At 37.9% G+C, this 24,874-nt stretch overlaps 1 protein-coding gene across 10 annotated transcripts in view; it reads left to right on the top strand.

Annotated features, from left to right (window-relative positions):
* SLC44A1 (solute carrier family 44 member 1) overlaps positions 1–24,874 on the top strand; it is a 146,481-nt gene that overhangs the window by 82,983 nt on the left and 38,624 nt on the right. For all 10 annotated transcript variants that reach the window (XM_036433140.2, XM_036433135.2, XM_036433134.2 and 7 more), the window contains 9 exons: positions 5,203–5,372; positions 7,407–7,496; positions 9,570–9,709; positions 11,640–11,826; positions 13,166–13,331; positions 14,083–14,239; positions 14,922–15,005; positions 21,084–21,221; positions 23,461–23,697. In XM_036433140.2, coding sequence (XP_036289033.1) covers positions 5,203–5,372; positions 7,407–7,496; positions 9,570–9,709; positions 11,640–11,826; positions 13,166–13,331; positions 14,083–14,239; positions 14,922–15,005; positions 21,084–21,221; positions 23,461–23,697 — 1,369 coding nt within the window. The remainder of the gene's footprint in view (positions 1–5,202; positions 5,373–7,406; positions 7,497–9,569; positions 9,710–11,639; positions 11,827–13,165; positions 13,332–14,082; positions 14,240–14,921; positions 15,006–21,083; positions 21,222–23,460; positions 23,698–24,874) is intronic.

The following is a 24,874-nucleotide window of genomic DNA, read 5'->3' as shown; positions in this document are numbered from 1 at the left end:
ATGTTTGACCAAGTAGAGCAGGCTGATTTTTAAGCTGATCCTTCTGTATGGCCTGTGAATGTTGTTATAAATATCTAAATGGCCCTTGGCGGAAAAAAGGTTCCCCATCCCTGCTCTAGCGCCCCGCCTCCCTTTTACCCCCAGACTTCCTAGGCACCCAGGCACCGTCTGCAGCAGAAGGCAGTGCCAGTTTTAGAGAAAAGCAGGTGTAAACTAATTTTCAATAAAACACTAGTGCCATGTAATTGCCAAATGGTTGCTATTTTGAAGCACTTTTGACTTTTAAAAACAAAGGCCTAGAAAGAATCATATTTTACTCAAATTCAGAACTCTCTGTTGGTGACATGCTAAGCAATAAGGAGGCAGGCTAGTCTGTATACTTACAATGCTTAAAGGTTTAGGTACAGAGAAAATCGAAGTAATAGGAACAGATTACATAAATTCAGTTTATTCATCAAACATTGATTTGGGTACCTCTGGATACCAGAAAGAATGCTGGGTAATGGGGAATTAATAACATAATTTGGAGATGATAAACTAACAGCCAAGGGAGGGGAAAAAAAAGTTAACTACTTATTTTTAAAATGAAGGATTCAAGGTAATTTTTTTATTCAAGGTAAATTAACATTTATAAATCATCTTCTGTATGCCAGCTACCATATTAAGCTACTCATATGTATTATGTCATTTAATCCTCACAAAAACCTATAAGAATATTGTTCCAATTTGTAGATGAGGAAATAGAAGATAAGAGAGATTAAATGAGTTATTCAAGGGCACACAACTAATTGTTGTGAATCAGAATTTGAATCTAATATCCTGTAAAGTCTATCCTACAGTTTGTTTGTTTTTTTTGAGAGGGGCGTTGTTTGTGTTTTAAAGAGAGAGAATACAGGAATGAGAGATGAGAAAAGAATAAAATAAAATGTATGAAAACCATTGCATATTGCCATTAGATTCTTGACTTACTCTTTTCCTCCCTTTTCTGTGCTTTGGAGATATTGCCAGAATCCTCTACTTTTTTTCTTCGTTCTTAAATAAACCTCTTAAGTAGAAATCAGGTGTAATTGTTTATTTATAACCTGAGGTGTGTTGTTGTTTTTTAATCGAGGTAACATTGGCTTATAACATTATATAAGTTCCAGATGTACAACATTATAATTCGACATCTGTGTGTGCAGCATATCATGCTCACCACCAAAAGTCTCGTTTCCATCTGTCACCGTATAACTGACCCCTTTACTCATTTCACCCTCCCTCCATACTCCTTCCCCCCTGGTAACCACTGATCTATTGTCTGCCTCTGTGGGTTATGGTTTTTTTGTGTGTGTTTTTTTGTTTTGTAAAATAATTGTGTGAGATGCCAACACCTGTCTTCTCTTCTGAAGGCATATGGAGAAGAGATATTAGGCATACTTTGAGGGAGCTCATTAATTGTGATAGTCTGGGCTGAAAGGCAAATGGACAGTATGTTTGCCAAGGTAAGATACAATTTTCCTATGAGTGGCTAATTTTTTTAAAAAGTCTTTAAAAGACTCATTATATTTTGTTCTTGTTCACTAATGTTTCAATAATGTGAAACAGCAACAGTTCCTAATGGAACAACATTGACTTCTTAAAGATTTAATGTTCTGTGGGCTTAGAAAAGTAGTAAAAAACTTACTACAAATATATAATTCTTTATGCTTGTCCTCTTAATTAAGAAGCTCAGAATGTGTCATATAGGTTAGTCACTAAAGCAGAAATAATACTAGGTTCTCAGAATTATTACTTTCTGAGAGGTATTATAGATGAAATCAGCCAACTCATCTAATCCTAAATTCTTTAGATCACATAAGATTTAAATAGTAAAATACAAGAAAAACCATAATGCCACTGTTACATAGATTTTAAAATAAGGAAACAATTTAAGCATTCACTCATGGATGGTGGAATTATTTGGGGGGAAGAGTTGAGAAAAAGAATGACATATAAAGGGATCTAATGCTTTTTACTGTAAAGCTGTGTTTAACTTCATTTCTTACTCCTCTGTCCAGATATTATCTTTTCCTTTGCCTTCTCTTTCTATTACACTGTACCAGTGAGAACAGATTTTGACCATTTTGACCGTCAGCTAAAAAATGTAGTTAATCAGCTTGTGCTAATTTTATAACCTTCAAATTTAGAGCTGTCAGGATTTTTTTTCCTTAACTGACATAGATTGAATGATAGGCCAGGGACTATTGTTATTGTGCTTCATTTAATTGAGGGATACATGTAAAAGTACCCTCTTCAGTTGCCATGGGTTTATATACATTATAAAAATGACGTGAAAGGGTACGTTCAGAGCAGATATTACTCAGTCTTTCCTCTTTAAAAAATGAAGGATTTGAATTTTAACAGAAGAACCCTTCCCTTTTCAAGTAATCTGTTTTCATTCTAAGTCTGAAAAGCATAAACATACTAGCGATACTGTGCTTGCTGCTTCTATGAACTTAGAATCATTCATTTCTGAGTGGGCATAAAATTATTGTTATTATTACTATTCATATCAGAAAAGACAGAGGACTTATTCCTATCCTTTCACCTAACAGATGGAAAAACTGAGGAAGAGAGAGGTGCAACTCTGTCATGTTAGAAGAATCCCCCAGGGCTTTTGAACCCAAGTTCAGGTTTCTTTCCTTTATCACAGGCTTCACTCTCTTTTAAAAATGGTGTGTGTTTCTTTGAGTATAAAAATACATCAACATGTTGCTGGTTTGACTCAGCAGATAGAGCATCAACCTGTGGACTGAAGGGTCCCAAATTTAATTCCAGTCAAGGGCACAAGCCTGGGGTGCAGGTTCAATCCCCAGTAGGGGGCATGCAAGAGGCAGCCAATCAGTGTTTCTATCTCTTTCTCCCTTTTCCTTCCTCACTGAAATCAATAAAAATATGTGTTTTTAAAAAACATCCTGTTAGGATATGGGAGTTGTAGGTAGAGCCACCCCTGGCCAGGGAATCAAGTTCATTATGGTTATCTGACAGGAAAAAAGCCTGGGCAACAAAGTGATGGGAATTAAGTATGAGAAAAAGTCATCGGTAGTTCCCTTAAGATGGATCTATTTTATGTTTAAGATTGGAGGCAAGTGAGTGAAACAGAGGCTGCTTCAGAGATTAAGGGGTAATAAGACAAGTGAGATGTATATAATCATGGACCCAAGAGGACTTTAGTTTTGAAGGCTAGAGAACCTCAGTTGAACATAGGGTTAGACTTCCTTAGCTAGGGACATTAACCTGGTAGTAACAGTATCTAGACAGCATCAGGAAAAAATACCGTGCATATATACACACAAAAATGAAAAACAGTTGTAGTTCCCAACAGTCACTAGTTTAAAGGTTTCTTTCCCCTAACTCAGCCTCTATTGACTTAGGAATTTATAGTTAATCTTATTTGATCTTTTTTCTTATAAGTCCATCTCATTTAAAAGTATTCTGTAATTTAACATCTTTGTATATCATTAGTGAAACAACTTTTGGTGAAAAAAAAACACAATATGATTTGCATACCCGTAATACAGAATGCTTTATTACTTTATTACATTACTCATAATGCTTTAGCTTTCTGCAATTTCTGCCAAAATATCAAATCCTTGGCATCAACTTTCACTAAAACTATATTACTAACACCATTTTAGAGGTATACACAGATACACCCATTGGTCACAAGAGGCAAATTTTTACAAATAAATATTCATGGCAAATTGTCACATCATTTTGGGATACATTTTACTGAAGCATAACTAAAGTAAGGCAAGATCTTTAAAATTATATTGTTTTTATTATTCCATGAAGTTTACCAGTATGGAAGACGTTGCTTATTCTGACTCCCAGTGTTGCTTATTGATCAACACTTGAGAAAGAAAAGTATTTTGCTTGTGGTCATACAAAGTTGCTTTGCTGAGATGAGAAATCTTAGAATCTGATGCTCAACCATGTACTCTTTTCTACTGATTTAACTCAAATACAGTGCCAACCAAGAATAAGGACATACTTCTATCATTCTAGTCAAAATGGTATCTTAGAAGTGTGACTAACAGTCCTACAAATAATTCTGAAGATGTGGGATTTACGTTAGCAATGGCTAAAATCTAACTTAATGCACGCATAAGTGTGTATTCATGCATTGATACACTCATGGAGCTGTCTTAGAATCCAAAGAAATCTCAGCTGAGGGCATATTCATAGCGCTTTCTTTAAAATCTCTTAGTGAGTAGATATACACCATCCTCTCAGAAGCTAAAGTAGAACCATGTTAATAGCAAACCTGATTAATGCCATGGTGCACACTTAGCTATGTTCCTTCACAAGTAAAACTGCGGTCCATACAAGCCTGAAGATCTTAAAGTAAAAACATATAAAAAAAAAAAAAAATAATAAAAAAAATAACCCCAAATCCCATAATACTACCAAATAGAGATTTTTTCATTTGTTTATATTTTTGTTCTGATTCATATGTGTATATCTTTTATACAGAGATGCAATCATCACAGTAGATGTATATTTTTGGTTATATTTCCCCTTTGTACTCTTACATCATCCTTATTTCCATACATGAGTATTCATGGTTATTGTTTTACATAGCTGCATATTATGCTGATTAAGTCATGCTCATGCCTCAGTATGACTTAGTTTACATGAGTTCCTAGGCTTGTGCCCAAGCATCTTTTTAAATCTAAGGTTTTGTATGTCATTCTGATAAAGGAGACCATTCCTTTAATAGGGGTACATTTCAAGCAAAAGCCCATGTGTGTCTTTATGTTTAAATAGCTTATGGCAAAAATTCATTTTCAGTTCAATGAAGAAACCTTTTGTAAGTGTTGTCATCTGCCCCTTGATTGATAGATGTGCAGGCTGAGTTCAAGGGTTTAGGTTTGCTTCTGGAGGTTGTATCTGTGTGTACGTGTGTGTATATGTGTGTGTATTTCTTTTCAGAAGGGGAGGGTAATGTCTTTTGTTGGAACATGCACTCCACCCTCTTTGATAAGGTTTGTGGTAAGAGTTGCATCACTGCCCATGACAGCCATCTTCATAGCATTAAGCTCACAGCTCTTAGCTCCCATATGACGTGTGGAGGGTGGAGTGTATTGCAGTCACATTCACCTTTCATTTGTGTGTTTGATGTGGCATTTATATTAAGTAGGAGTAATTTTTTTTCTGATTTTTTTTTTCTTGTGTCACCAGTGCACCTATTCCATTCTTCCATCGCTGTGCTCCTGTGAACATTTCCTGCTATGCCAAGTTTGCAGAGGCCCTGATCACCTTTGTCAGTGACAATAGTGTCTTACACAGGCTGATTAGTGGAGTAATGGCCAGCAAAGAAATTATATTGGGACTTTGCTTGTTATCACTAGGTAATTGTTTTTCTCATTATTAGCTATTGCATAGTACTGCAGCAGAAGACTGTTTTGTCTTTTAACCAAAAATATGAATACAACTGGGGATACTTGTAAAATGTTTCACTTCCCATAGCCAAGATAACTGTTTCAGATTGTATATATAGTTATATATATATATTTATATCTGAAACTCATTTCTGTTCTTTTCCTCTCATTGGAGAAAACTAGTGTTTTCTCCAAACTTTGGTTACTAAGTCTGTAATAACCTCTATCATTATAGCAGGAGGCTTCTTTTAACAAAATCAGTGCCCCTTTGTTTTTAGTTATGAATCTAATCTTTTTATATATATTTCCATCAAAGAACATAGATTTCTGATTGATTACTTTTGAAGTATTTAACCCTCCTCATCCCCCATGCAACAGGTCATAATATCACTCTATTGCTGGGAAAATTAGAAAATCTCCACTTGTTAGCCATTGAGTATTCTGATCAATAAGTAGACAATATAATCAAATAAATCTGTTATTTTCAAGATGTAAACACCATATATTATCGCAGAACTATATGTAGCTATATTAGAATGTATAGACTTTTTTTAATAAGGGAGAAGGAAACTGGTAGGAACCAAACAACCACTTCATTTTTTACGTAAAACGATATTTATGCCTGTTAACAAGTATAGTCATCGAGAAGACTAGCTGTATTTCCCTCTTGTCATTAGAGATTCTTTTCTTTTTGCTTAGGGGTAGTACTTGACTAAAGTTGAAAAAAGGTTGTCCATATGAAAAGCTATTTCTATGATACTGAAATGCTCCCATCTATTTTTGATTCCTGTATACTTATTGCAAAAGTTAGTACCCTAAGAATGTTACCTAGTCACAGATCTTAATTTTTTTGGCTTTGAGAATGGCCCATTGAAGCTTGACTATTAGCCTGGTTTTATATAAAAACTAGAGGCCCGATGCACGAAAATTGTGCAAGGGGCTCAGCCCTCAGCCCCGGCTTTGTCCAGAAGGTCATGCAGAGGATGTCTGGAAGGTCATCGTTCAACTGTTTGGTCTAATTAGCATATTATGCTTTTATTATTATAGATTATTTGGTTTCTGAAATAGTTGAATAATTCACCAAGAAAAAAAAAATTTTAAACCTTAAAAATAGTGATAATAATGTTAAGTCATTGGAATTCCAGCTTTTTCTTAGAATGCTTCTCTTTTGAAGCTTAAGATCTTTGTCCATTTGTTTTTGAATTGGGCCTTTAGATTATTAAAAGGTGAACAAACTATAATTTCAACAACAAATTTCCCCATAAAATGGGCTAAATCCCCCCACTTTGTTTTTTGAGATTTTTTACTCAATATTTTAGCATGTTGGAATTTAGCTGGGGATGGGTAGAAAGGTTAACTAAATAACTCAAACTTTGCTCAAACCCCAGTTGAGGAATGAGGCCAGAGGAATTTTGGCTTCAGGATATTATCCCATAGGGTCAGACCATCTCTTGGAATTTCAGAGGAGAAACAATCAGAAAAAAAAGATAAAATACCATCTAGTTTATTGACCAACCATCAGAGAAATTGGTCCTAAAATGTATAAATTACTCAAGGAAGTGTAGCACCTAATTTAATTGCGCTCTCTCTCTCTCTCTCTCTCTCTCTCTCTCTCTCCGTGTAAGAGTTTTTCTGGTCACCAACATGACATGTCATTCTCTGCACTTTGTGTGTTGGCATGTGTGTTTGCATGTGAGTTCTGATGCCTTTCTATGGTGAATCCACAACAGTTGTGTGCTGTTTTTGAGTCACCATGTGCATTTGCATGTATTCTTTTCTGTGTGTATACACCCACCGTTAGGTGCCTTTGGTTTCAAGTGGCACAAGTACCAAAGTCAGAGTGCAAAAGCAACCTGTTCCCTTTGTCACCTAAATTGGGATCACGAACTTGTCAATAGCAACCAATGATTTCCATGGGAGAAAACAACCGAAAGAATTTATCTTTATATTTTCTAGTGTTTTCCAAATAATATTCTACATGTTCTCTATTTATCTTCCCTGCAGTTCTATCCATGATTTTGATGGTGATAATCAGGTATATATCAAGAGTACTTGTGTGGATCGTGACAATTCTGGTCATCCTGGGGTCACTTGGTAAGCTGCTTATTTCTTTGTTTTTCAGTAATTAGAACTGAGAATTAAAGCTTGCTTCTGACACTGCCTCAGTTTGAAACTACTTTGAGTATTTTTTTTTAATGTCTGCTTTGCATTAATTTACACTGTAAAAAAAGACTGATAAGTTGATTACATTGAAGTTAGATCATGCTGAGATCAATAAATCAAATAAAAAGATGAGGTAGTTGACAAATGGAGATTACCGTATTTTTCGGACCGTAAGACGCACTTTTTTCCCCCCAGAAGTGGGGGGGGGAAAGTCCCTGCGTCTTATGGTCCAAATATAGCCTACACATATACTTTTAAAAAAAAGTTTTTTTACTTGCCCGGCTCTGTGTGGTCTCTGTGTGCTTGCCCGGCTCTAAAATGGTTCTAAATGCTGCTGTTTACTTTACAGGATTGATTACATGTGTTTATGACTGTGATGTTGGGTTTTAATGCACATAAAATATTTTAGGACACTATTTGTTTCAGAATCTTTTTTTCTTCATTTGGTCCGGTGCGTCTTATGGTCCGAAAAATACGGTATTTTTTTTAAAAGAGCTAATTTTTGTTTTTTTGGGGGGGGTAGAACCCAAGAGAAAAGACAGCAGTCGAGGCTCTGTTTGGCTTCCAGCTCTTTAATTTTCACTTGATTCTTCCAATGTTCTCTGCCAAGCAAGTAAAGGAATTTTTTCCTTTTATCTGGCACTTTGTAAAGGCCTGAATTAGCCATTGTAAGATGTTGAAGTTCTTTCTGTTTGAAAAGTGTTTCTGGCAGAATAAGTTTTTTTGTGTGTGTGTGTGTGTTTGTTTGTTTGTTTTGTTTTGTTTTGGGGTGTGTTTGTGTGTGTGTGTGTGTGTGTATTTAAAATTTCATTATCATTTTTCTGTCTAATGACATTCTATTTTGTTTATTGTTTGTCATGATACTTTCTGGGCCTTCTGTGTTTATTGTCTTTTTTTTTATTTCCCTCTTCCCACTTATAAATGTGATAACTACTCATGGTATCTAACTATTTCCATGGTAGAAAGTAGAAATATAGAGAAGAAAATAAAACTCTTAATTTTTACATTATATATTTTCTTTTTTAGAATTTACCTCTTGCTCAGGACACTCTTTTCTTAGTTTCATAGATTTTTTTTTCTCTTCCTGTTTTTCTCTTGCTCAAATCCATCACCCGTGAGGCCTTGCTTATCCATCTTATATAAAATTATAGTGCTTTCCCAACACCAGCACTTTCTGTCCCCCTTACTAGATGACTTTGTTTTTGGACTTTACATGCTGTATTTTTACTTTCCCCCCCCCTATTTTTATGTTTCCCTATTGCTATGTAAGAAGCTTCATGAGGGTTGAGGGTGGGGACTTGGCTTTGTTTACTGCTCTATCCCAACCCCCAGAACAGGAGATGCTGTTAGACACTCAAAATATTTGCTGAATGGGTTGAATGAAGGGTTTGCCTCTGTCTTCAGTCCAGTTCTCAGAATCTCTGAACCAGCCATGGAGATAAAAGTTTCCATCCCTAGCACCCCCCATTATCAAAGATTTTCTGCATTTGTTTTCACCTTTGGTGGGAACTACTTTTTTGATCTTCATTTATTCATAATTCAATATTTCATCCGCTGCATCACTTGATGCTGGGGTGACCGATGTGTTCGCAGAGAAGATCTTTGTCTTTCTGTCTTCGTTGCTGATTTCTATGACCCTTACTTGCTCCCTCCAGGATCTCTAGCTTAAACCGATGCTGAGGCTCTCTTTGTAACTAGGTTAGGTTAGGTTATCTATCTATCTCAGCTTCAAAGTCAGTAATCATTACAGTTGAAGGAAATGTATTCGATGTACTGAAGGATTTGTGAGTGTCTACTATGGAAGGTGCAGTGAAGTAATTAGAGCTCTCCCTAGACTGGCAAAAAAGTTACAGCCATGCACCTCCCAGCCAAGTGGATTGCTGCTGCACTAGTCACATGATGATACATAGGAAGGATCCAGAAAATTGAGGATTTGTCAACACATTTTCGGATGCTAATTACTGCAAAAACAATTTTTTTTTATTTTATTTTTTTTGTCTCCAGGTGGCACAGGTGTACTATGGTGGCTATATGCAAAACAAAGGAAGTCTCCCAAAGAATCAATTATTCCTGAGCAGCTTCAGATAGCTGAAGACAATCTTCGGGCCCTCCTCATCTATGCCATTTCAGCTACAGTGTTCACGGTGAGTATGGGTTCAGTTTTATGGTTTTATTTATAGGAGATCATTAACGGAGGAGAAACTTACCTCTAGCTATGGCATGCCTAACCTCGATCTCCATTAGATAAAAATCTCTGTCCCAAGCTGGCTTCCCTAATTGATGAGTGCTACTGCACAGCCTGCTTTTTAAGAGGATTTTCACCTAGAATATTTACATTATTATTTACTAGTAGGACATATTTCTTATTGTCACAAGATAATGTAGTTACTTTTTAAACAGCCTTTCTTTTTACTATAAAAAATATGATAAGAGCCGAAACCAGTTTGGCTCAGTGGATAGAGCGTCTGCCTGCGGGCTGAAGGGTCCCGGGTTCGATTCCGGTCAAGGGCATGTACCTTGGTTGTAGGCACATAGCCAGTAGGGGGTGTGCAGGAAGCAACTGGTCAATATTTCTCTCTCATCAATGTTTCTAGCTCTCTATCCCTCTCCCTTCGTCCTCTCTGTAAAAAATCAATTAAAAAGAATAAAAATAAAAAATATATATTTATAAAAATATATATTTAATATATTTAATATATATTTAATATATAAATATATAATAAGAAATGTCACCTCATCATTTCATTTACTTGTTTACTAATTATTTCCCATTTTCCTTGTGAACTTTTCTTTTTAACAACATTATTTCAAAAATATAGGTGAGCTTTGCTACCTAGCACCTGTACAAAATTAAGAATTAACATGGGGTTAAATCATCTATATGCATATCTTTGGTTCATCTCCTTCTCCTCTCTGAATAAAGAAAAAAGATATCTTCCTCCACTTCTAGGTATAATCCCAAGCTTTTTTTTTTTTTTTTTTTTTTTTTTTTTTTTTTTTTTTTTTTTTTTTTAATTTTAGGGAGAGAGATAGAAACATCATCGATTGGCTGCCTCCTGCACGCCCTCTACTGTAGATCGAGCCCACAATTCAGGCATATGCCCTAACTGGGAATCAAACTGGTGACCTCTTGGTTCCTGGGTCAATGCTCAACTGCTGAGCTACACTGGCTAGGCCCAAGCTTTATATTGAGCATTAGAAACAAAAATAAATAAATAAAGCCATTGGTGCAAACATATATGTTTGTTATTATAATGCAAATATTTATTAATCATCTTTTACGCTCAATTATCTATACCAGGGCAGGAGGATGGAGGCTGGTGAACAGAGTGAATCTGGCATGGTCACATTCTTAAGGAGCTTTTGCCTTAAGTGGGAGATGAGGCCCAGATACCCCTAGTGCTCCTGTGCTCATGGCATGTGATCCGCCCTCTCTTTTTCTTTTCTTTTTTTTGTTTTTGTTTTTTATTGTTAATCCTCACTCAAGGATATTTCTTTCATTGATTTTTTAGAAAGAATGGAAGGGAGAGGGAGAGACAGATAAAAATCGATGTGAGAAAAACACTTCAATTGGTTGCCTCCTGTACATACCCTGACAAGCACTGTAGATTGAGCCTGCAACCGAAGTGCCCTTGACTGGAATCAAACCTGCAACCCTTCAGTCCACAGGCCAATGCTCTAACCACTGAGCAAAACCAGCCAGGGCTGCTTCCCTGTGTTTCAAAGTGACAAGCACAGCACTACGCAAATAAAGGAGGTGTCTCATCCTGTCTAACAAGCCACACATTTTGACTGGTAATGAGTGGAGAAAGAAAAAGATAAATTCTAGGATTTACTAATAAGAAACTGAGAAATCTTCTTATTTAGCTTGAAAGGACATTTTCATTATACCATTGAAAATGGTATGTGCTGCAAGAGAGATACAGACCGATAAAGTATTCCTGGGATTTAGAGAATGAAAATTCCACGATTTAGAATGAAGGTGTTACAGTAAAACTTTCCAACATTGCCCAGTTTCAGTTTTCACTGTTCAACACAGTAACTAAACCCTTTCCCTCTTTTCTCCGCACACAGGTTATCTTATTCCTGATCATGTTGTTTATGCGCAAACGCATTGCTCTCACCATCGCCTTGTTCCACGTGGCAGGCAAGGTCTTCATTCACTTGCCACTGCTAGTCTTCCAACCCTTTTGGACTTTCTTTGCCTTGGTCCTGTTTTGGGCGTACTGGATCATGACACTTCTTTTTCTTGGCACTACTGGTAAGAAGACATGTTGCTTCTTTCTCTTAGGGATGAATCTGATTCACATTAATGTATTTAAAGCATCAAAGAGATGTAAGTCTTCGGATATTGATTAAGTTCTAATAGCCACCGGAACTAGCAGGGGCTATGGTTCTTCAATAACCCATTTTCTAATCATGAGCTTTATCATCCTAGCCAAGTGGGTGTCAGCCAGATAAGGCCTGAAATTGCATCCTGGTTTGAGACGGTCATGGGTTTGAAGTAAACTCCTCTAGTCCCTCAGATCCATTCTAAGATAAAAGAATGAACGTAGTGTCACTTTGGAATTGCCTTAAAACTCAGAGCCAAAGCTCAACTTGCTTCCTTGGGATTTTCTAATTTGGAAATGACGAGAACCTAGCTAGAGCTCCTAGTGATGATTCAGTTCATAGACTCTCAGATTTGCTTGTAGCCATGCTTTACATCAAAGGCTACATCTAAATGTGAGAAGTATAAGGTTAGTACACTTGTATGTAATTTCTCTGAAATTTTCAGTACATATTCCGTTTTCAATTGAATAGAATATGAATTTCTGTACCTTGCTAAGAATATAGGTCTGTAATTATTAGACAAGTAAAAGCTTTGGAAAACAGAACAAATTATATATATATATATATATATATATATATATATATATATATATATATATATATATATGGGAGGGGCCAAGGGCAGTTGGCCAGCTGGCCCCACCCCTGACCAGGGTGAGGGGGCCAATAAGGGACAGGGCCGGCTAGGGGTAGGGGCTGCAGGCTGTTGGCAGCTGGCCCCACGCCCAATCAGGATGTTGGGGGCCAGTCAGAGGGTGCTGATTGGGGCCCAGATCAGGCTGGTTGGCTGCTACACTGCACATTGTAGCCACCGGTCATTCCAGTCATTCTGGTTGCTCCGGTTATTCCATCATTTCAGTCACTGAGCATATATATATGTGTGTATTGGCATATATTTATATGTGTATCTATCAGATTTAGATAGACATATATAGATTTAGAGATATAGATATAGATATATACACACATATATATATATCTATATATAAATATAGATATAGATATAGATATAGATATAGATATAGATATAGATATAGATATATCATGGCTTTGGGGAAAACAAAATGCTTAACTGGGTAATATTTGGCTTCACAACTTTTCAAGTGATAATTATATTTGTCCCTTACTGAAATAGCACTGTGAATTTAAGTTTGTGGTTTGAGTGTAGGGATCTGTTCTTGGAAAGTAAATCAATCTCTTAAATTAAGTAGTCATATTTGTGGTTTCAGCTTTATGTGACTCTTCTTTCCTTCGTTGCTTTTTCCCAGGCAGCGCTGTGAAGAATGACCGAGGCTTTGTGGAGTTCAAGGTCTCTGGGCCTCTGCAGTACATGTGGTGGTACCATGTGGTGGGCCTGATTTGGATCAGTGAATTCATTCTGGCCTGTCAGCAGATGACTGTGGCTGGAGCGGTGGTGACATACTATTTTACTAGGTGAGAATTCATACGTGTCCAACAGCTTAAGATCAGCTAAGCAATTGTGCCTGTGCCTGAAGGGAATGGAACTGAAGCTTGTCAGATTGTCATTTCTTTAAGAAGTAATTGGAAGTGAACATGACAAAATGTGATAGTTGATTGTTCTGAGAGGTAGGAAAACGAGAGGTTGCTATTTTATTCTTTGCACTTTTCTAAAACTTTCTAAAAAATGAATCAGAATTGCGGGCTCTGATATAACATTATATTTAACAGAAGAATGAACCTTGTGGTAGGGCCTTATGTACTTTGGCTTTATATGAAAGTCCATCAAAGGAAAACAAGCTTCTTTAATTTGTTTGGATCAAAGCAATTATGTGGCTCCCTTTCCTGACTGCAGAACTGAATACCCACTGTAGGCCTATTGTTTCTGTTGTAATGAGGTACCAGGTTCAGGTTGAACATCTTTTTAAGTTCCATTTTCTGATTGTACAATTAACATCATAAGTATTTACTACCAAGAGCTTTCAAAGCACAGTTAAATATAACTTAAAATATTAGAGCTTTAGAAACCCATGAAACTACTGTAGAGAAATGACACATTAATTTTATATGGTACATGTGTTTATATTAGTTATACTATATTACTTTGACATTTTTGTCGTAAACCTCCAATAAGAAAAATGAACCCGTTTTTCACTCCAAACATTCCTGTGTTTCCCTCCTGGCCCAGGCTCTGTTTTAATTGTCGTTTTGGTCATTTTAAAAATAGGGACAAGAGGAATTTGCCATTTACACCTATTTTGGCATCAGTGAATCGCCTTGTCCGTTACCACCTTGGTACTGTGGCCAAAGGATCTTTCATCATCACATTAGTCAAGATTCCACGAATGATCCTTATGTACATTCACAGTCAGCTGAAAGGAAAGGTAAGGGGAGATACGTTTTTGGACTTTCCATGGGTACATTCCAGACCTCGCTTCTGCACCCAGTGACATCATATCCAAAGCTGCGATTGTTTTCTTCAGATTGCTGACAAAGTGGAACCCAGCCCTGCCTCCCTCGCCCTCACCCCCCTTGCGCTCCATATGCTCAAGCAAAATCCATCTCCAAAAATGTCCCTTCCTCTGTGTCAATTCAACACCTTCCTCCGTAGGACCTCTTCCCTCTCCTCGACCGTGTAAATGAGATGCCTGTGAACATGGCTTAGTTCATTGACACCTCTTCCAAGAAACCTTCCCTGCTTCCTCCCATCTCACAAATGATGTCTCTCTCTGTTGTCCATTCTCATAGCACTAGTACCTATGTCAGATTCTGATTCTAATCTTTTTGTGTATTTAGCATTTTTTTTTCCTCCTTCTAGATTGTAAATTTCTTGCTGGTCTTCTGTACCTCACTATATCTCATATGCAATAAGTACTAAATAAATGTTGACCTGATTAAAAATAATTCTATCAGTACATTTTAAGGGAAGAGGTGGGTGGGTATGGAAGCTTGGAAACATAGTTTTTGCTTTTAATATTGTTTATTTTTCTAACATTTGGAGTATTCTATATGATGGTGTAATTCTTTGAGTTTTCAACCATTATTTCAACTTTTGCTCCTTTCCAGGAAAATGCCTGTGCTCGATGTGTGTTGAAATCTTGCATTTGTTGCCTTTGGTGTCTTGAAAAGTGCCTCAATTATTTAAATCAGGTAAAATATTTTAAAAATAATTCTAAGATTCACTTTCAAAGATAGGTTTGTCGTTTCTTCTTCCAAGATAAAAGGATTGAGCTTACTTGAAAGGTGTTGGTTTTCTCATGGTGCTGTACATTGTGCCTTGATCAAGTATCTCTATTTCAATCATATTCTTTTTAAAAGTAGCACATGCACTTACCAAAGCTCATTATTAATTAATTGTAATACATGGATAAAATATTAGGGTTCCTATCTCAGGAAAGACATTTATTTCTTATGCCTTAATTCGTATCCTTTTATCTTTGATTTTCCCTAAGAATTTTTCTATTCTAGCCATGGTTCTTTAATTTATAAAAACAACAACAAAACTCTGAGTGGGCCAGAGCAAATAAGTCTTTAGGACACACAATGTCAGTTTTCATGGGCCACCAGTTTGCTGCCTCTGCTTTAAAGAGTTTAGGGGATCATAGTAAAGAAGAGTGTCAATATGGAGGAAGAGTAGGCCAGAGTCGTTTTGCAGCACAATAGGAGATTCCTAATCCTAAACCATGCTCCACTGCCACACCGCACAGGGAAATACAGTTAAGTTAGCTTCAAAAAAGAGCTTTAGATATTTTCAATGATCCACTTAGTATTTGCAGCATAGGTGTTAGTTTTACAAATAAACAGTGAACTGTGAGCTGCTCTTTGTTTTTGTAGGTGCTTATCTTAATGGGACATGAAGGTGATTATATATCTAATCTAACAGGTAGGACTCACTTTATGTAGAGAGATTGTTACAACCAGGATCTGTTTCTCTTGGGCATCGGATTGCGCAGGCCTTGGTTTATCTGGCACTGTGTGAAGGTAGTACATTTCACACTGGAGAGCATCTGCTCTGGCTGATAAGCTCTTCGGATTATAAAGCTGTTCTCTATAGGTATGAGTGGAAGTTAAAAATATTTTTTTTGCGCACCACTAGCTGATACTATAGTAAGCACTTTATGTATATTACCACTTTCCATAACTCCATAAGGAAGGCTCATTTCCCCTGTTTTTTTTTATGACAAAATTGAGACTGGGTGTCTCATGACAAATAATCGCATAAGCTAGAGGTGGAGGAAGTTTTCAAATCTAAGTTCACCCAGCTCTTCCCTTAATTTTTACACTGCCTCTTGTATAAATATACACACGTTTTGTGCAACATAAAGAACACTAAGTTATAGTTTATTATAGAGAATAAGTAAACATCTTAAATTTTCATGAATCGTGTTATAAGCTAAGACAAGTGGTTTTAAAGCCAATCTCTTTTAACTAATACTTGCAACGTCAGCTTAATTCTGATGACCCCTAAAAAGTATAAAAACTTACAACCAAACTGAATGAAATCTATGGTTTAAGTTTGACTTTGTGCCCCTTTCACCCCTCACTCGAAATAAGAAAGGGATCATTGTAATTGCCTTTTCCCTTATTTCATTGATAATGATCCATACAAAGAGGTGCACATATCCTATTTACTTTTTCCTGCCATTGCTGACTAGCTTGCCATTATCACGTGAGTTACTATGTAAGATTTTAAACTTTTAAGAGAATTTCTAGGTAATTAAGTGAACAAAGGAAAGAAGGTGTGAGGCTGTAGAAGCTGAGCTCTGGGACAGATGGCCACACAGGTCTGAGCTACCTGCATGGTGACCTCTGTCCTTTCATATTCCTTCCACATGGTCACTGCTTTCACTATATCATGTCACACAGAAATGTGACCAATGACCACGTGGGCTAGTAGGCATCCTTGTATCTCATTTTTTTAAAAATATATTTTATTGATTTTTTTACAGAGAGGAAGGGAGAGGGACAGAGAGTTAGAAACATCGATGAGAGAGAAACATCCATCAGCTGCCTCCTGCACACCCCCCACTGGGGATGTGCCCGCAACCAAGGTACATACCCTGGACCAGAACCGAACCTGGGAACTTTCAGTCAGTAGGCCGAAGCTCTATCCACTGAGCCAAACTGGTTTTGGCAAGTAGGCATCCTTGTGAAAAGATCCCTGGAGGGTGATCCACTTTTGGCTTGTGCTGGGAGTTCATTAGTTGGAGGCCTCTGTCCTGCCTGAGCTGAGGTTGGGCAGGAGCGAAATGTTAATCGGTGATGCCCCTCTGGGGGGGTTAGCCCAGATACGGAAGGCTGTCAGGGGAAGCTGCAAAGGACTCTGGGTTTCTTGAGAGCCATCGCACGAATCCCTTGAGACTAGGAAGTACAGAAGGGGAGGGAAATGCTATTGACCTGCTGTGATCGGTAGCACATTTTTCTTCCTGAAGAGATCATCTCAGACTTGTGTGGATCACATGCAGCTCATCTAACTGCTGCAGGCGTAGGAGGAAACTCGTAAAACACCCCCTCAGTTTTCAGTTAGGTTGCACGCACAGATCTACAGGAATATTTCTAGGAAATGTCTATGAGCCCATCCAACACTGGAATTGAGAAGTAAAGAAATGAAATCACTGCCTCCTTCCATGTCTACAAATAAAAAGGCCTTCTGCTCCGAATAAAAGTAGATGGAATGGGTGGGGCAGCTTCCAGAGAGAAGAAAGAAGAAGCAGAGGTGGAATAATAATAGTTCTCAAGAAAACTGACTCTCCGGAACACTAATGAGGGCAGCGAGAAAGCTTTTATAGTTTACGTTGGAGGTGTTGGGCCTGCTCCTGGAGGCAGCTGGTTGGTGATGACAGGAGAGAAATTGCAGGTAGTGGCTCCTCTCCTCTGTTTCTTTTCAAGGAAAACCGTGCTCTGACTGCAGCAGATAGAACTGCATAATTAAGAGAGTTGTCTGACCTTGAGGGGGTGGGATTTAAGACACGACGGAGTTGGTTTAAATGGATTGTTCAGTGGCCTTGATTTTTGACATTATAATGCTTTTTATACTTCAGAAAGCATCTCATCATCTATATATTTAATACGACATAGGGGATTTTCCTCCGAAAAAACCATTAAGTACAATTGACCTCACATATCTGTGTGTCCCATATCCAAAGGTTTCGCATCTGCGTATTTAACCAGCCATGGATGGAACACATGGGGGGGAAGGGTGCTATGGTGTTGCTGACCTGTACTATGTGGTTAGTCCTGTGATGGCTGCATCTGTACTGAACATGTGCAGTCTTTTTTCCCTCCTTGTCATTATTTCCTAAACAATACAGTAAAACAACTCTTTGCATAGTATTTACATTGTATTAGGTATTATAAGAAATCTAGATATGACTTAAAGTATATAGGAGGATGTGTACGTAAGCTATATGCAAATACTAAGGGACTTGAGCCTGGTCAGAATTTGGTGTCATGAGGCGTCCTAGAACCAAAACCCCCACGGACACCGAGGGACGACTGTAACTGGCTCATTGGTCTCTTCCTCTTGTCTTACAATAAGGGGATTAAACATTTTTGGTGTCGTGGGCCATATAGTCCCTCACAGTTGCTCAGTTCTGCCATGATAGCATGAAAACAGCCATATTCAACATGTGAACAAATGAGCATGGCTATGTTTCAATAAAACTTTATTTACAAAGTAGGCAGCAGGCAAGAGTTGGCCCATACACAATCGTTAGAGGACCCCTGCTTTAGAATGAAGTGCTAAGTGGGTGTGCTTTTTTAAGGAGGACATAGGGAACTGGTGAGAACTGAGAGCTAGTTTGGGGTTTTTTGAGAATTGTTCAGACGAAAGCAGTTCTCCATGGTTTTTCAGCAGAGTTACTATTGCACAGGATCAGACGTATGGTTATTTTGATATCATGGAGGCATTTAGCAGAATGTTTCAAAGGGAGCTTTGTAAAAATGAAGGAATGTGGGCCACTGCAGTTAGGTAGTTAACTCTTTGGTGCCTGCAGTCTCTTAACTGATAAGAAAAACAGTGAGATAACAATAGAAGAGAGTAAGCAGCAAATGGATGCTACGAAAAACTTAACGGAATGATTTCTTTAACATACTGTATATATTAGCTTTTGAGATAAAATGACCTGCAAACATAATATGGTCATATATTCTGAGAAGCAATTACCCCATTCTGTGTAACGGAATTTCATATGTTAAAATCATACTGTGTTTCTCAAAAAAGCAGGTAATTTCCTACTGCTCCATTTCTGAAAAAAGTGTCTGAACCTCAAGTAGCCTCTACACTGTCCAGTACTTTTCCCTTGGCCCTCAAATGCTCTGCATTTTTAATCAGTGAATTTAATCATATAATGGCAAATTAAATTTTTGATGAGTCAAACCTCATCTCCATACCATGTTCCTACTAACTAACAAGCATTCAGTTGAAACATTCAGAAATTAAAGACTGTCTTTCTCTAGCTCAGTGTTGAAACTTTATAGACAGCACTGTGTAGAGCAAGCATGTCAAACTCAAAGGCTAACATGGGCCAAATAAACAAGGCATGTGGCCCAGGGGCCACAAGTTTGACACGCTTAGTGTATTATAGAATCAGCCCTTCCTTCCTGCCCAGCCAACTCCTGGCCACTGGAACATTTGGGACCCACCAGTGATTTCTTGAGTTGGCACTAAACCAACAATTCCTCAGACCAAACATTTTTGTCACAAAATTCATAGACTTTCCTAAGGCTCAGACATATTTGACATTCTAGTACTCATTCACATTTCCCAGAAAATGTCAATGCTCTTCTCAAATGTAATGTAAAAGAGAAGGGAGGAAATCAGTCTGTGACTAGTGGGTCACAGAGGACACAGGGCAGCAGATGCTGGTATAATTGAATAAAAGTATGTCATCTGGGACTCAGTGCTACAAGGGACAGAAAGCCAGCTCAGTCTGACCTAAAAAAGAGAGAGAGTGAGAAAGGGGGAGGGAGCGGCAGGAGAGGTAGAGATTCTTAACAATGTATGAGCTTCTGCAACGGAAAAGCCCAGAAATCTGGCTAGTTCCTAATGATGTCAAAAATTGTCACCAAGTGCAGGGATCTGATTTCTCTCTGCTCTGACTTGCGTGGTGTTCGCCTCACCCTAAGTTTCACACTGTGACCTCCAGCAGCTCTAGGCTCTTTCCATTATGTTAGCAAAACATCCATGGCAGCCCTAACTGGTTTGGCCCAGTGGATGGAGCGTCGGCCTGCGGACTGGAGGGTCCCAGGTTCAATTCCGGTCAAGGGTATATACCTTGGTTGCAGGCACATCCCCACTGGGAGGTATGCAGGAGGCGGCTGATCTATGTTTCTCTCTCATCGATGTTTCCAACTCTCTATCCTCCCTTCCTCTCTGTAAAAGAAATCAATGAAATATATATATTAATATATTTAAAAATCCATGGCAATTCGTACCCTCAGAGCTCCTCATCCAGGAAAAGGAGAGAGCTGCTCTGTCAGGGTCACCTATGGATAAAGAAGGAAACTTCTTTTTCCCAGAAGCCACAGGGGAGTGTCCTTTACATCCAGGGGCCCTGGTTCATTTATATGCCAGTTTCTGAACCCATCCTTGCCCATCGCCACCACTGAAGGTGGTGTCAGTTCCACTCAGATGTTAAGACAGTGGGGAAGGGCTGTTCCCTCAAATGAGAGTTCAGACCCCACTTCCAGATTGGATGGGGTATAAAATAGTGGGCAGCAAACCACGATCACTACAAGAGCTGTGAGAAGTGACAGCAGAGAAGAAAGCATCGAGGAGGAGGTGGTAGGCACTCCAGATTAAACAGCACCGCAATCTGATGCCTTTACAATTTGTGTAGCTTCCACAACATCACTGAAATGGTACTAATGCATCATGGGTAATTCCCAGTGACAGACCTGAGGCATCTAGGCAAGGTTAAATTCTGTTTGATTTACTCAGACAAGGGAGAAGAAGTTCCTGGACATGGGAAAGGTAGTCTGTGTTTTCATAAATATCAGTGTTTTCAAAGGCCCAAAACTAAATCTACTGAAAAGTTCTTTTTACCATATCAGACTTTTTTTTTTTTTTAATATCTCATATTTTCTTGTGCTTCAGAATCTTACTCTTGTACCTCACCAAAGCCGTGGGTTTAAATAGTGAAATATTGTGACAAGCTATGTTTAATTACAACTTAACAAAGTAGGGTTATATTTATTGATGAGAATATTGTTTTTGCCTCTGCCCAGAATGCATACACAGCCACCGCTATCAACAGCACCAACTTCTGCACCTCAGCGAAGGACGCCTTTGTCATTCTCGTGGAGAATGCTTTGCGAGTGGCTGCCATCAACACAGTCGGGGATTTCATGTTATTCCTGGGCAAGGTAAGACCAAGTATATTACCTGAGATGTACAGTTAATTTTCTAATTTCATAAAACATCTGGCCCACCAAAAAAAAAAAATTGAACGTAACTTAATATATAGCAAGCATGTATAAACTCCTTAATATGTGCTAGGCAGCTTTCTAAGTACTTTATATATGTATTGTGCTCAATTGATCCTCACACCAGATTTGTAAAGGAAGATCCATTGTGATTATCATTTTATAGGTGGGAAAACTGAGGCCTGGGGTGATTAAGTGTAACTTGTCTATGTTTTTCCTTCCATGTTTTGAATTAGTATTAAGTAACAGTCTGTGTAGTGGTTAGGGTTACTGCATCTGGAGCTTGACTGCCTGGATTTAAATCCTGTCTCTTGCCAAAACCGGTTTGGCTCAGTAGATAAAGTGTCGGCCTGCGGACTGAAAGGTCCCGGGTTCGATTCCTGTCAAGAGCATGTACCTTGGTTGCGGGCACATCCCCGGTAGGGGGTGTGCAAGAGGCAGCTGTTCGATGTCTCTCTCTCATCAACGTTTTTAGCTCTCTATCTCTTTCTCCCTTTCTCTCTGTTAAAAATCAATAAAAAATATATTAAAGAAAAAAAAGAGTTGGCCACAAAGATGGAGCGTGTGTGTGTGTGTGTGTGTGTGTGTGTGTGTGTGTGTATTGGGGGGTTATTTTACAAATCTTGGACAGACCCAGATTTGCTACCTAAAGTCATCTGATAGAAGGATCACTTTACAGCTTGACCAGTATGTTACTCAATGCATTATAACTCCCGGTTAAGTTCATGGTGAATGAGAGACACTTTGTTGTTGATAAACAGTAAAGAAGAGATAAAAGAAGAATTCTTGGTCTGACTGTCCTCAGTACTAGACAAAGGAAGGCTGAGGTAGTTCTGGAGGACTCTTCCTTTGTTGTTTAAGGCTTGATGCGAAGGCGGGTAGAGGGCAAGAGTCTGAGATTCAAAATAACCTATTCCTGCTTTGTATCAGTATCCACATATTTTCAGAGTTTTTACCTAGAAAGAGCCCTGAAGTTGGTATCATAAGACCATTATTTGAGTGGTATCTGTTGACCTTGGGTAGGTTGGCTAGCATGCTTCCCAGTCTATAATATGAGATAATAATGTTTTCCATCAACCATTCATAGGGTTAATGAACAACTGAGCCCTAACTGGTTTGACTCAGTGGATAGAGCGTCAGCCTTCAGTCTCAAGGGTCCTGGGTTCGATTCTGGTCAAGGGCATGTACCTTAGTTGAGGGCACATATCCAGTATGGGGTGTGCAGGAGGCAGCTGATCGATGTTTCTCTCTCATCGACGTTTCTAACTCTGTCCCTCTCCCTTTCTCTCTGTAAAAAATCAATAAGATACATATTTTTAAAAAACACAACTAAAATAAAATGTAAAGTGTGGCCTATGAGGTAGTGAGGCATTAGAGTAGGTGGTTCTTGACAAGAATCAAATTGGTTATTTCCTTTATTCTCATGAATGTTTTTAGCAACCCTTTTCTCACAGATAGTCCAAATTTAAACATCATGGCAAATTATATTAAATTTGCCCCATATTCTATTTGAAATAATGAAAAGACTCTTAGTGATGTTTATTACAGGATTATTTATATCTGAAAACAATTCTCCTACGTGTCCAACTGTAGGAGAATGGTTAAATAAATGTTATTTTGTTGTTGTTAAATAAATTTTAAGTCACCTATAAAATGAAATTATGTAGCTGAATAAGTATTTATGAAACATTTATAATGCTACTATAAATATTAAGGAAGAGTTTTTAATGATTTGTTTATACAGTACTACTTCATAAATGTAAAAATGCTTGGGAAAAAATCTGTAGCAGTACCCTGAAATGTTGGTAATTTTCTTTTTCTGAGTGCTAAGAACATGCATAATTTTCTCCCCTAAAAAAGGCGTACATTGATCTCAAGAATTGCCACAGGTGCCAAATAAGGGAAGCTTTAGAAAACAAGCTTGGAAACAAGTTTGGAAAACTTGATTATTTTTAATGTCAACAAGGATGATCTTTTTAAATTTGTATTATGTGATCTACATGTATAACTCTGTGTGTATGTGGTACCTATGGGTTATACTTTCTAAATTTGGGATGGAAAGGACTCATGCTGACCATCAGATACAAGTGGCAGAGAAACTTTTGCATCTGCCAATGATGAAGAAATAGTGGTTTCTACTGCAGGGTGTTACATGTGGTCTTTGTTCTCTCTACCTCAGGTGCTGATAGTCTGCAGCACGGGCTTGGCTGGGATTATGCTGCTCAACTACCAGCAAGATTACACAGTCTGGGTGCTGCCTCTCATCATCGTCTGCCTCTTTGCTTTCCTAGTCGCTCATTGCTTCCTGTCCATTTATGAAATGGTAGTGGATGTGTTATTCTTATGTTTTGCCATTGATACAAAATACAATGATGGGAGCCCTGGCAGAGAGTTCTATATGGATAAAGTACTGATGGTAAGTACTTCGAATGCCCTCTACTGCTTTAGGGATGAAAAGACTGATAAAGTTAAACCCAGAACACTGGCGAATGAGGTTGGTCTTGGAGGAGGCAGGGAAGAAGACCCTCTTGGTGTGGATGAGACCATTAAAAATCCACTTAGCTAGAGCAATACCCATGAATAGGCCTGAGCTGGCACTATTCCATTCTGCTGCCCCGCTCTCTGCAGTGAGACAGACTTGAATTGACTTTTAAACCTGACTTTTAGCCCTGGAATTAGAATTAAAACATTGAACCATTGATAGTCATAAGTGCACTTTCCTGTGGGGTGGAGCTCAAAGACAAAACGTTTTAGTTCCCAGGTGGAAGTTAGTAACTCCCGGAATTTCTCTATCTACCACTTTCCTAAGTATTATTGCTGTCTACACCATTAAAACTCATTATCCCAAGTATGCCAGGCCAAATGAAAGGCATTTTGTAATGAATAAAGATGAACAGACCCATGACTGCTAGATTGTCTTGTTTTATATTATTCGAAATCTGAACCTTTTCACAGGTACATTCAGATTCTTTATAGATGTATAGCCTCTGCAGCTTCCCTATGTTAGAACCTCATTGAAACCTTTTTTTAAATTTAGAAATTATGTTTAATGGTTTAAATACTAGATACTACAAAATTAAAGGTGCTTTTACTTTTTTTTTTTTTCATTTTCACCTGAGAATATATTTATTGATGTTTAGAGAGAAAAAAGATGAGAGAGAAACATCAATTGGTTGCCTCCACCCACCCCCAACTGGGGATCGAACCCACATTCTAGGCATGTGCCCTGACCAGGAATCAAACCCACAACCTTTTGGTGTATGGAACAACACCCAACGAACTGAGCCATCTGGCCAGGGCTTTAAAGATGGTTTTTAATAATACCACCTTACTATTAAGTTATAAAATGTTCCTATCTTAAGAGTGGATAATATTAAAGATTATCTCAATATTAGATCTTGAAAATAACTAGTCATCTTCCAGGAGAATGAATTTAAATTAAATTTATTCATTTAAAATAAATTGTTAATAAATAAACTAGATTTTTTTTTAATTGCAAGATTATCAAATGAGTTAACTCACTATTTGGTGCTGATTATCTCTTTTACTGAGCACATGATCAACTAAATTTTGGACATTTTCTAAGTGGAATT

Source organism: Pipistrellus kuhlii, unplaced genomic scaffold (genome assembly GCF_014108245.1).
Source record: "Pipistrellus kuhlii isolate mPipKuh1 unplaced genomic scaffold, mPipKuh1.p scaffold_m20_p_12, whole genome shotgun sequence".
Classification (NCBI taxonomy): Eukaryota; Metazoa; Chordata; class Mammalia; order Chiroptera; family Vespertilionidae; genus Pipistrellus; species Pipistrellus kuhlii.
This window is presented reverse-complemented; position numbering and strand designations above follow the sequence as displayed.